At 38.4% G+C, this 13460-nt stretch overlaps 1 protein-coding gene across 2 annotated transcripts in view; it reads left to right on the top strand.

Annotated features, from left to right (window-relative positions):
* COL5A3 (collagen type V alpha 3 chain) overlaps nucleotides 1-13460 on the top strand; it is a 134260-nt gene that overhangs the window by 108553 nt on the left and 12247 nt on the right. For both annotated transcript variants that reach the window (XM_081934690.1, XM_081934691.1), the window contains 3 exons: nucleotides 3998-4051; nucleotides 7352-7405; nucleotides 7994-8101. In XM_081934690.1, the coding sequence (XP_081790816.1) occupies nucleotides 3998-4051; nucleotides 7352-7405; nucleotides 7994-8101 (216 nt within the window). The remainder of the gene's footprint in view (nucleotides 1-3997; nucleotides 4052-7351; nucleotides 7406-7993; nucleotides 8102-13460) is intronic.

Genomic DNA, 13460 nt, shown 5'->3' with positions numbered 1-13460 from the left:
CTTCTGGGTTGCTTGTAGAGCCGGTTTTAGCCCTCCGGAGTCTTCAGGGAAGCCTCCTGGAGGCCCCTGAAGGCTCTGGATGGCTAAACCCGGCCCTATGAGCAAACCGGAAGTCTGTTCCCGAACTTCTGGTTTGCCTGTAGGGTCGGTTTTTCGCACTCCAGAGGCTTCAGGGAAGCTCCTGAAGCCTCCGGAGGGCCTCTGGGTGGGGGGGAAAGCTGTTTTCACCCTTCTCAGGCTCCTATAAAGCCTCTAGAGCCTGGGAAGGGCGAAAAAAGCATGGCAAAAATGGGGGGAAGTGCTGGTCGTGCGCGCATGCGCACTGGAGTCATGCTGCATGCACACTGTGATCGTGAGTGCATGTGCACTGTGGTCATGCGCAAAGCATTATGGGTATGGCACACCTGTGCACTCCCCCCCCTGCACTCCCCCCCGCTTTTGGCATGCGAGCCAAAAAAGTTTCGCCATCACTGAACTATACCTTCTATTCTGTAACAATATTCTTGTTCACTTTTGCCAAAAAGAAAGAAAGTCCATATCGTACCTTGATAACAACAATATATATTGAGACTTTATTTATTTACTTACTTACTTACTTACTTACTTACTTACTTACTTACTTACTTACTTACTTACTTATTTATGTATTTACTTTTCCCAAAGGTGCTTTTTCAAGTGGCAACTGGACTTTCTGGTTTTTCTTTGAACGCGTTTCACTTCTCATCCTAGAATCTTCTTCAAAGCTTCTTGGATGAGAAGCGAAACATCTTCAAAGAAAAAACAGAAAGTTCATTTACCACTTGAAAAAAACATGTTTGGAACAACCATGGCCTAGATGACTGAGAATATCTGTAGATATGTATTTATTTACTTTTCATATTTTTCAATCGCCCATCTTCCTTGGATCCTTCCTCTGATTGTTCAGCTTGGAGGCTAAAGACACAACGTGGCCTTCTCCAATTCAAAGATACACTTGTTCGGCAGGCTGAGACAAAGAGGCAGTCCCAGAACCAGCGAAATCTGGGGGCTGGGGGGGGGGGGGAGGGAACAGAATGTATCTGCCCTCAGTGTGTAAGGGATTGCCACTCCCGAATTGGCCTTTTTAGCCACACCAGATGCTGCTTTAAGACCTCTTTCCAGAGCATGATACCATAGTCTCTTGAGATTGAAGGATGCCAATGATCTTCCTTGAAAAAGGGCTCTGGGCGATGTATAATAAAATGTTAAAATATAAAAACAGTATAATAGTTAAAAACTTAAAAGGCAAGGATGACTAAACACTTAAAATTAATTAGAAGATGAAGATAGGCTTTCAGGGCACTAGCCAGCCCCATTTCTATGTGCGCCTCTGAGCTCCCCACCTGAAGCCACAGAACAATGTTTTAATTCCTTTAAAAGAAGGCCAGGAGAGTGAAGGCCTGCCTAATCTCCAGAATGGGGAGAATATACAACCAGGTTGGGGGTGGGGCAATGGCAGAGAAGGCTCTCTTCCTAGTTTCTGTCAGTCAGAGTTTCTTAACTGAAGGGGTTGACAACATACCTTCCCTGCCTTTTGGGGTGAGGAAGAATCTATGTAATGGGATGAAGATGGTTCTTGAGGTAGCCTGACCCCATGCCATGTAAGGATCTATAAATCACAACCAACACCTTAAATTAGATCTGGAAGCAAACTGGAAGCCAATGTAGCTTGCAAACCAAAGGTGTTACATGTGCCTGTCTTTGGGCACCCAAAATTACTCATGTGGCTGCATTCTGCAGCAGCTGAAGTTTCTGGATACTTTTCAAGGGTAGTCATATGTAGAGTGCATTGCAATAGCCCAAACAAGACATGACTGGGGCATGACTGAGCAAGATATGTAGGCTTTGTATGATTGTTAAGCAAAGAAAAAAAAGAAAGAAAGAAAAATACAAAGCAATTTTGAAAGAAATGAAAATGTGATTTGAAGTGTGTGAAAAGAACTAAACAAGGAGTCTCCAGCAGAGTAAGTAGAATTAAGAAGAAAACTAATGGAATTGTTTGGAATGAAAATGAAATAAGGGAAAGTGGGGAACAGGATGTTAAGGATTTGTAAGGGAATGAAAGTAATAAGTCAAAAAATGTTTTGAATGTTACTATGAAAAATGTTAAAATATTAATGTGATTTACTTATGGTGAAGCTGCCTGTGAAGATTTTCAAGCCAAGATGGTTGTATTTGACAGATAAAATGGAGCAAAACATTGCACGTTTTTCATAAATCATGGAAAAATGGTGAAGAGAGATGAATTTGTGTGTTTGCAGGTGAAATATTCATTTAAAATGGCAAAATGGATGGAGAAGTGTTCAGATATTAAGAAAAGTAATGGATAGTAATGTAATCTGTTGTGAAGAATATTTCTTTATCAAAAGAAGTGGAAATGTTTTTAAGACTGCTTCTATATCCACTTTGATCTATTGAAAAAAGAGTTGGGAATGTCAGAAGAAACACAAAACTAAGTAGAATGCTGAAGGGGAAGAAGGCAAAAAGAGAGGGTCAAGAACAAATGAGTGCTCAATGAATGTGATTTGAATACAAAAGTGGGTAATTGATACGAGAGAAGCGCACTGAGTCGGTTTGATCATACAGAGAAAATCAGTGAGGATTGAACTGCAAAATGAATATATGCTGTTGAATGGAGTTGACAAGACCTTTAAAAATAGAGAGATGAGGTCTAAACAACAAACGTATGTAGTGATTGGGGACATGGTTGAAACAAGAACAGAAGAGTGTAAAAAAAGTATGATGTGAATTAAATTTAGCTTTACTTCCCTTTGTTTTGTTCTTATTTTATATCCTTAGGTTTCTTTTCCATTCTATTTCTTATATATTTTCTGTGCTTCACATATTGCTGCTCATCTTGAAAATGAATAGCGGGTTAGGTTCATATATATAAAAGTCCACTTTCTCCACAGCATGCATGATTTTATATATCCTGACCGCATTTTCCATATTATCCTTCTTTGCCAAACTAAATAAGCTCAAATTATAATATTTTCAAATTGCAAAGTATTCACCCGGTCTCTCTCACACACATTTTGATTGCTTTCTTCTGTACTTTTTCCATCTCTATTACCATTTTTCAAAATTGGTGACCAGAATGATACATTATTATAGATTTGGATGTAATACATAAAGATTGTATTGCCAATATTGCCAGTTTTATTTTCCATTCCTTTTCAAAGGTTGCCTGGTATGAATTTGCTTTTTTCGCAGATGGTACTCATTGGTGGATTCTTCACCAATTATTAACTTTTTTCCTGGTTAGTTACAGACAGTTCAGATCCCCTCCTTATATATGGGATCTACATGCTCACTATATATGCAAATGGAGTTGACTATTTTGTTTCCTCCCCTGAATTTTCAATTTTTAAAATTTTTAAAGTGGGATTTGGGAGTCAGGGAGATGTCTAAATTTAATAAAATAAATTAACGAAGCCTTAGAATTGAAGTTCTCTAAAGGAGACAACAAATACATTTTCAACATTATGTTACCTGAAATTTCCAGAACTTAGAGGCAAACCAGGGGAAACCATGATAAATCAATATCACCGGTGTATGTATTTTACTGCTATTACTGTGATGAATAACATGAGAAACTTAAAATGAAAACAGTTAAAACCCATCAAAATGTTAAAAGTATTTTGATGTCAGAATGTTGCATAATATACAGTTGTCTCTTAAAATATTAATATTGATGTATACTTAAAAGTCACATCCACTGATCCAAATAATGATTGTCACAAGTAGATACTGCATTCATGTGTAGTGGCATATTTATACATAGCAGGAAACTTATATCAATCCAATCAAGGATAATTACATTTCATTGCACTCAGGGACATTTTGTGTGTGTGTGTGATTGATCTACATCAGACCATGTTATGGGATCAGGAAAATTTCTCTACACTACAACACGTGCCTTCCCAAATGATGTCCATAGAAATAATACTTTTTGTTTTATTTTTGTAATTTTGTTTAGGGTCCACCTGGAGCTTTTGGGGAAATAGGTCCTCCTGGGCCACCAGGGAAAAGGGTAAGTTGGGACTTACATAGGCAAACCTCCAAGGAACAACTGTTCTTTCTGTAGGAATGCCTATGACAGCATGGTCTGCATACCAGTATCAGATACAAATCTCCAATAAATAGCACAATAAACAGCACAAAGTGGCCAAAAAGTGATGCAGCTATGGATCATGGATGTTCACCCCAGACTAAACAAATACTGGCACTCCTTAAATAATTTCAAGAACAACTGGATCATATTATGAGCCCAGAACACACAAAAATGCTGACAACCACCATCAAGACTACATCTCTTAAGACAAGCTGAAAAAAGGGAAACAAAACTCAAAAACAAACTCTTCAAGCTAATCCCCAGGAATCAAAGAACCTAAATGAGTAATCAACATGTTCAGTCCTCCACAATCCACTGCACAACAATGCCCTTCAAAAGTCTATCATCATTATTTCTATCTATATCTATCATTTATCTATCTATCTAATTTATTTACTTATTTATTCTGTCCATCTCCCCTTCAAGGTCACTCTAGACTTCTTACAGGTTGTAAAACAAGTGAGACAGAGTTAAAAGATTAAAACAACACAAAGTTAAAACGTTATTAAGAACTAAATATACTGAAACCAAACTAAGAGTGTAAAAAGTCAGACAGGACAGGGACAAGGTATTTTTATCCCATCAGCCACTTCTAGCAGTGAGCGCCCCCCTCAGGGCCCCAGGCAGCTGGCAAAACCAGATGAGGCAGTTCTCACCTGCAGTGAAAGGTATAGACATTGCATAAACCAGTGGTAGTCAACCTGGTCCCTACCGCCCACTAGTGGGCGTTCCAGCTTTCATGGTGGGCGGTAGGTGTTTGCTGTAACTCTGCTTTATAAATTTTATAAAGTAAAGTTACTTCCCTACTTTATAAATCACCATTACTGTGGAACCGGTGGGCGGGTAGAAAATTTTACTACTAACAAAGATACAAAAATGGGCGGTAGGTAAAAAAAAGGTTAACTACCCTTGACATAAACAATGCTAATCAATTAGAATTCTTTCAACCTTAGAAACAGGGTTTAAAGGGACAGGTCCTGTCACAGAGACTCAAGAAAACATAAAACAGACAATAAAACCTACAGATCAAAACACAGAATCGGAAACAATTCAAAGCAGAGGACTGAGCAGCCCCCCAAAATCTAAAGAAACAAACCATCACCATCAGCAGACAAATATTGAACTACAGTTATTATGGACAGCATACAATATACACAAAAATCCAAAGACATGGAAGACAAACAAATCTACATTCCAGAAAGCCTGAACTCAATAGAGAAACTAGATGACCTGGTCAAGAAAACCCTTAATGACTTAACAAAAAAGAGAATTCACAAAAGAACAGTGATGGATGAAAAACAGTAGACCCATCCCCCCATGCTTCTATAGATGTCCCAAAATACACAAGTCCAACACTTCTTTTAATCCAATTGTATCATTATCAGGGACCCCAACATGCAACATAGCTAAAGAACAAAAAAGCTCAGACATCTCACAGAGGGGAGTGAATATTCTATCAACTTCCCACTACAGTACCTCCCAAAAAATCAACGGCCTAAAACATAGAAGAAAATGAAAGTATGGTTTCATTTGATGCCACAGCACTCTTTGTATCCATAAATCTGAAGGTAGTGAAAAAATCAATGTATTACACAACACACTCAGCCTAACCAAATAAGGTAAGATTGAAATACTGATATTCATGCACCTCATCAATCTCTACCTCACTATCTACTTTCAATTTGATGACAAATATATCAAAATAACAGAGGAACACCCATGGAATCACTCCTTTCATGATTCAAAGCAAAATATTGCAAAGCACAACCCACAGTAACCAGACACAGGGAAATGCTATGTTTATATATTACTTGAAAGTCTTATTAACTACTTTCTTGATGGGCTATAAAGCAGCTAAAAGAAAATTGGGCATAGATTAAAGATGTGATATTTCTGGCACAAGAGCCCTCTTAGCCAAATGATGGTAATTTGATTTGGTTTTTTTTTTTAAAAAATGAGAAACTTCCTTTCAAAAAAGCCTGCATCTGGATAATTATGCAATAAAGGAAAACATCAAGGTAATTTGCAAAAATAAAACAAAATGAAGTTCTTGGGGAATTTATATTGAAAACCTACTTTATGAGAAGCTATATACAAAGGCTCCTTATATTAAAAATGTCATGAAAGAAAACATTTATACAATGTTTTTTAAAGGATTTTTTAAAATCTGCCAGAATAAAATGATGTATGTATATATAGCCCAATGGATACAGCCAGTAAAGCACAATGGATGCTTCCATGAAAATTCTGTTTGATCAACTTACCTTCCAGCCCCATTCCCTTCCATAAGTAGAAAATATTTCTTGTAAACAAGCTGAACCAATATTAAAATGCATCTAAGGCCCCTTAGAGGAAATCATGCATTTGCAATTTCACATCAGAAACTCACCTGGAAATAAATGTTATCTTCTCTGCTTTAGCAAAAATTCCAGAATGAGGGACACTTTAACTTTTTCTGATACTGGTCCTTCTGATAAAAGGACACATTGGCTCTATGCAGGCTGGTTTTATAATTTTAGGTTAGCTTCATTTAGATTCCAGAATATGGCATATAATTTGTAATTACATATATGCCATGTTAGATGAAATTGAAAATATGTAACTTTCCTTTCCTGGTCCAGATATCAAATAAAGATTGTATTTCTGAGCTCTTTTAAATGAAAAGAATCCTTTAAAAAAAAGCCATAATGATGTCCTGCTTATAAAGGAGGTTGAGGTTGACTTGAATTCTTTTATTGGCTTTGCTTAAAATTAAGCAAATGTATATGAATTCTCAATTTATCTTTAATTGTCTGAATAATATTCATAAGAATCCATGTGTACTTTTTAAAGATTTTTTATTATTTATATATATAATTTCCACTCCATGGGGATGGCTCCTCTCTAATATACTGTCCATTTTATTATGTGTGATGTGCCTGATTTTTTTCAAACTAATAGCATGTTGTTTAATTTTTGTATAAGCTTATGATTAGAATAGAATTTTACATGTTTATTTAATAAAATTGAGAGTATGAATCACTACTCTCCCACCGGAGGAACGGATTCTAAAAGGTACGGTAAATTTCTGGAACCTCTCCTACCGTACCGGTTAGAACCGGGAGCAACTCACCCCTGGTATGAAAAGAACTAAGTGTTCTGTAGAAGAAGGGCAGAAATGTTAAACCACAAGATCTTAATCCAAGTGATTTATGCAGGGACTTCATTTTTCTTTTCCAGGGACCTTTTGGGCCAGCTGGACGTGAAGGTCGACAGGGTGAGAAGGGGATCAAGGTGATAGAAACCAAGCTAATTTTATTCTGGTATCCAATAAAAGAATGCTAGTTTCTCTTTCTTTTGTTTGTTTTTCTTCCACCTTTTCCACTATCAGTGTTTCCTGCAGGGTTGGACTGAGGCGAGGCAAATATCTCAGAAGATTCTGAAAAGTAGCAATGACTTCTCTATGTTGGAAGACACATATTTCGTTTCTCAATCTTAGCAACTTTAAGATGTGTAATCTTAAAGTTCATACATCTTAGAATTGCTAAGACTGAGAAACACCATGTTGCAGCCTCTGCCACAGAGTATATTGGAGGAAGTAACATTCAACTGTCAATCTAATTAATTTCTGTACATATGTATGCATAGGAGAAGGGCTTGTTGTTCTCGACAACAAAACATACTATACAAGAAATCATTCTACAATAGCCACCTCTATCCTTCAGCTCAAAAAGCAAAGTGAATTAAATTAATTTAGTATTCTTTAAAGCTATCTATCTGCTCCATGAAAATAGTGACTAACCATTGGACAATCTTGAAATAATTTAATATTTATATGATAAATGGATATTTCCCCCCCTCTCTTTCCTTCTTTGCCCATAGGGTGAATCTGGAATAGACGGTCCCTCAGGGAAAATGGGGCCTGTGGGCCCACAAGGACCTCCAGGCCAACCTGGTTCAGAAGGTCTGCGTGGAATTCCTGGTGCAGCAGTAAGTATCTTCCGTTCTTGGCAAACGGTTGACAGAGGGATGAAGAAGAATAGGCTGCAAATTAATGCAATATCATGTTGCATGGAGAAAAATGCAAACATTAGCAATAAAGTTCCAAGGCAGAAAATCAAGTTACTTTATAATGTGAAAAGAGTTTGAGGAGAAGGTGAGTCTCTGTTCTTCAGTCTAAAAATAGAGGACCAGAAGCAATGATCTTTGAACTCCTAGCAGGTGGATTTAGTTGAAAAATTAGAAAATGTCTTTCTAATGCTAGAAAACCTGGGCAAGGAATAATAAGGTTGGAAAGGTGGTGGAAAAAAATTCTATTCTTTGGAACGAACTCCGGTTTAAGGAATAAATGGACTAACTCCAGGGTCATTTATTAGATCCCTTTCAAATGAGTGACTGTAGTTCAAAAGAGCTTTTGGTGCGGCGACTTCCGGTTCCGGCGGCTACGGCGACAGGCAGATCGCTGCCTGCTCCAGCTCTCCCGGTGGGCTTCCCCCGCTTCTGGGGGGGCACAAGACGCCTTGGAGGGGCGTCTTGCCGAAGGAACGGCTCGCGGAGGGTCCTGGCGTCGGCGGCGGCTGGCGGGGGCTCCTCCGCTTCGTTCTAGGCATCGGGGAGCAGTTTTGGAGGACGTGCGTGCGCACGCGTCTCGCCCCATGCCGATCGGAGAACACACTTCCGAACGAAGCAGCGGCAGTATGGTGAGAGGCTTCCTTTCTGCATTCCTTCGCTTTTGAATTGATGAACTTTTCAGCACTTTTAAAAAGTTAAACTTTCGGATCCCTGCTAGAGGTGCGGCTAGAGGGAGGGGGATTTCCCCCCCTCCCTCGGATAAGCGGCTTGAAAAGACTTTCCTTCCATCCCCAGAGAGGAGGAGGGGGGAGAGCCAACTAATGATGCCTCACCCCTATAAAAGTGATTTTCATTCGACCTAGCTCCAGAACTAATGGATGAACTGAGAACTTTTTGAACTTTTAAAAATTTTACTATGCCTCTGAGCCCAAAGCTGGCAGGGCAAGATGGCACACTTCCGTTGTCTTCATGAACTGTGAAACCTGACTCCACCTTTAAAATTCAGGCTTCCGGTCTTTGTCTCCGAGTCACCCAGAGGAATTTCTTGTGGATTGCTACTTTCTGAACTCTTTGGAGAAAAAAAACTTTCATCTACTGCTAGAGTGACTAAAGAAATCCCCATCTGTTTGGATCCTCTGCCTTCTGAATTCGCCTGCCTGCTCTACCTCTCCAGCTGCCCAGTCTCTACTTTGACTGATCTCCTTGCTTCATAAACCATGTCTCCAAAAAGACCACCTCCTGGAAAGCCTGGCTTTGCTACTTCTGCTCCAACGTCTGCAACGTCTAGTCCAGCTACACAGTCAAAGATATCAGAACTGATGCAACCCAAGACTACAGAGATAGACTTCCAACAAATGCTTCAACAAATTTTACAAGGCCAGGAGGAAATTAAGAAACAGTTAAGGGAAATGAAAGATGAAATTAAACAGAATCAAGCCCAAATCTTTAAGAACTCACAGAGACTGGACCTTGTGGAGGGTGGGGTGGCGGAGGCGAGGGGGGGGGTAGAGGCCTTACAGAAGGGGAACAAAGAACTTGACATCCAACAAATGAAAGCAGAGTTTGAAAGAATGTCCTTTTATCTTAGATTTCAAAATGTAATAGAAGCAGATGGGGAAAATATAAGGGACATTATGACTAACATTCTAGCTGAATACATACACAAAGATAAACAGCAGATGGAATGGGAGATAGATCTAGCTTATAGAGTGAATTCAGCATATGCCAGAACACATAATGTACCCAGGGAGGTTCATATTAAATTTCTTAGGAAAACCACAAGAGATGAAATTCTGGGTGTACAAAGGGGGCAAACACTGACATACCACGATAGGGAGATAACCATTCTAAAGCAGATTCCCAAAAAAATTAGGGAAAAAAGGAAAAGCTATTCGCAATTGGCGAATAAATTATACCAGAAGGGGGTGTGGTTTAGATGGTTGATGCCTGAAGGTATGCTGATATTCTGGGAGGAGACAAGAATCAGAATCAACACACCCATAGAGGCACAGGCCTTTATGGAAAAAAACAAAGCGAACCTAGAAAAAACAGATGACACTACAACGGTTATACAGGACACGGGAGGGGCCGGAGCTCTGCCAGCGGGGGGTGAAGGGGCAACACCAAGAAAGCTCAGATCACAAAAATAAATAAGAAAACCACAATGTTATAAACAGACCGAAAGTATTAATGAATTTACAACTAGACTATATATTATAATTATATAAACTGATTGAAAAGTATTTTTTCTAGAATTAATATGCTGATTTTTTTTATGACTATGTAATAAGGTTTGATATTTTGATGTAACCTAGGAGTCTGGAGGGAGGGGGCGTCTGCCATACTTGCAACTGCCAAAATTTGTAACTATTCCACTTACCCTTTTCCGCATAAATGTTTTTAAAAAAACCAATAAAACCTCTTGAAAAAAAAAAAAAAAAAAAAAAGAGCTTTTGGTGCATCAGAAGGGAGGCACACAGCATTTTAAAGTTGTTCACATTGTCAGCTGAGGGAAATGAAGCGGTGGAGACATCAAAGAAAGCTCCAGCTGAGCATGGAGTTCCCTTAGATGCACACATACTGTTCCTTTAGTTTATAGGCCATTTATTTTACATGGCTTAGCGAGTAATGATTGAAGAATTTCCTCTTAGCAAATTCCGATCCAGCTTTACAGCACAACATGATCTGCACCTCTTAGTTAAGAAAACTTCAATTTATTAATTGTTCACTTCTTTGTTTATTTTAAAAGAAAAGAGAGGAAAAAGACAAAAATTATAAAGTACAGATGTTACATGGAAAACTTTGCAGAGTAACATAAAGATAAAATTTTAAAAACAACACAAACTATTCAACTGGAAGTAATATCTTACTTTTATCTTGATGTATTAGCTTGGATTAAAACAAATATGAAGATAGTATCGTGACCATTTTACTATTCTAGTACTTTCAAAACTTGTATTTAAACATTATTGAAATCAATAATTAGATAAGAAATCTATATTATAAAAATAATGAAAAGTGTTTAGAATCTGTAGTTTAAGAGAACCCAAAACTCAGATGTAATGGCAGGGCATGTACAGAATTGTACTCCATAAAGAGTTTCTAAGTTAAACTGACACTAACATCCAACTTTTCCCCCAAATATAATGTACTTTAGACTATATTACATTCTCCCAGAATATAAACTGTCATTTTAAAAGGGACTAAATGTGATTTTGAGTAAAAAGCGTAAAGCATCCTTGTGACAAATATATATAAAACCAGCTCAGTAATTGGTAGAAAAGGAAAGTTAACATTCAGGACATGTTTCATCCTATAATGGATCATCTTCCAGCTGAGTTGAGCTTTATGACATTTCCACCAAATATATGTCTCTTAAATTCTATACTTCCTCAATGCCTCAGGCTGTTATCAGATTTTTTTAAAAATGAAAAGAGTATATTGAGAGAGAAAAGTTTCAAGAGTATGTTTCTAAACATTTGCAGGGGAATGTTCACAGCTGTAAAAAATTTCACATGTTGATTTCTGTTCTAATAAGTCCAGAAGTAGCAAGAACTAGAACAGGATTGGACAAAATCCTGGATTTAATTATTTTATGTGAACCTAGTAGTTATGCTTTGCCTAAGCCATTTTCTAACACCAATTCTCAGTTTGGATTGGAACTATGCAGCAAAACTTTTATTGGACAGTTCTGAACTGTCTTGTCACTTGATGGAGTTGACAAGGAGAAGGAAAGGAGCAGTTATTTTGCAAAGCTAGTTTTCTTTCTTTCTTTCTTTCTTTCTTTCTTTCTTTCTTTCTTTCTTTCTTTCTTTCTTTCTTTCTTTCTTTCTCGCCTCTTCTACAATAAGGGCAGGGGAAAATAGCTGTCAATATATTTTGAGAGATTAACTGAACACATGATGGCAAGTGACCACATAATATTGCACAGCCAGCTTATTATTTGTCAAAAGAAAATTACAAGGTGATTTGAAAACTTGCTTTTTCTCTCCACATACTTTACCACATAAATTTGTTTTTACTCCACATATATCCATAGCCTTGTTGAGATTTTTTTTTAAATGAAAGACACATAAAAAGGATAATTCCTTTTTAAGAGTCATTATTGTAAAAGTGAGTACAAAAGTTTAATATGCAAGGCAGTCAGGCTTTCTTTTGATAAGATGTTTCAAGACAACTGGTGCTGCAGCTCCCCTTACTGATTTGTTGTGTGGCCTCAAAGCTTATTTTACCAATCCCATTAATTCCAATATACTTTTGCACATGCTGCTCTCCTCTTGGAACTGCTGGAGAGGTGGGTGGAATGACGCAACACGGCTGTTTGGCTTTTAGAAGTAGGGCAAATGACTTTGAGTTTGGGCAGAGTCCGGGAGACAACGGAGGGTGGGAGGGCTGGTGTGTTATGATCCATGGGGTTGCAAAGAGTCATGATAGCAACAGGGACGTGCGGTCAGGGGAGGCAGGGGAGGCAGAGCCTCACCTCTCTTCATGAAATAATAGTATATAATATAATATAATATAATATAATATAATATAATATAATATAATATAATATAATATAATATAATATAATATAATATTATATATATATATATATATATATATATATATATATATATATATATATATATATATATATATATATATATATATATATATATATATATATATATAAATAAATTATTATTATTATATTATATACATCCGTCCGGGAGCTGCGGAGGGCAGAGGCAGAAATGTTGTCGGCGCTCCCGGATGACGAAGGCACGAAAGTGACTGGGGAACGACGAGAACCTTCCTGCCTCTGCTGGATTTCGCACGCTCCTCGCGACTGCAATATGCAGTCGCGAGGAGCGCGCAAAGTCCAGCAGAGGCAGGAAGGTTCTCGTCCTGCCTCTGCTGGATTTCGCACGCTCCTCGCGACTGCAATATGCAGTCGCGAGGAGCGCGCAAAGTCCAGCAGAGGCAGGAAGGTTCTCGTCGTTCCCCAGTCACTTTCGAGGACTGCGGAGCACGAGCTGGCGAAGCACGCTCAGGAAGGCGGGGAATGGGATCACGTGTGCTGGAGGCTGAGGCAGCCTGAGCCTCCAGCACACGTGGTCCCATTCCCCGCCTTCCCGATGACGTCACCAGCCTCACTAGCCGTAAACCTCACTGCATGTCACTGCTTAGCAACTAAAACAACCTCCTCAAAGCTTTGCATGGGTACAGATCAAAGCCTTTTTCACAGAGAGGAGATGATGTAGAGAAGAGTTTACCCAGATGTACTTTTTAGCTC

The sequence above is a fragment of the Natrix helvetica genome (assembly GCF_964273705.1).
Source record: "Natrix helvetica genome assembly, chromosome: 1".
NCBI classification, from domain to species: Eukaryota; Metazoa; Chordata; class Lepidosauria; order Squamata; family Natricidae; genus Natrix; species Natrix helvetica.
This window is presented reverse-complemented; position numbering and strand designations above follow the sequence as displayed.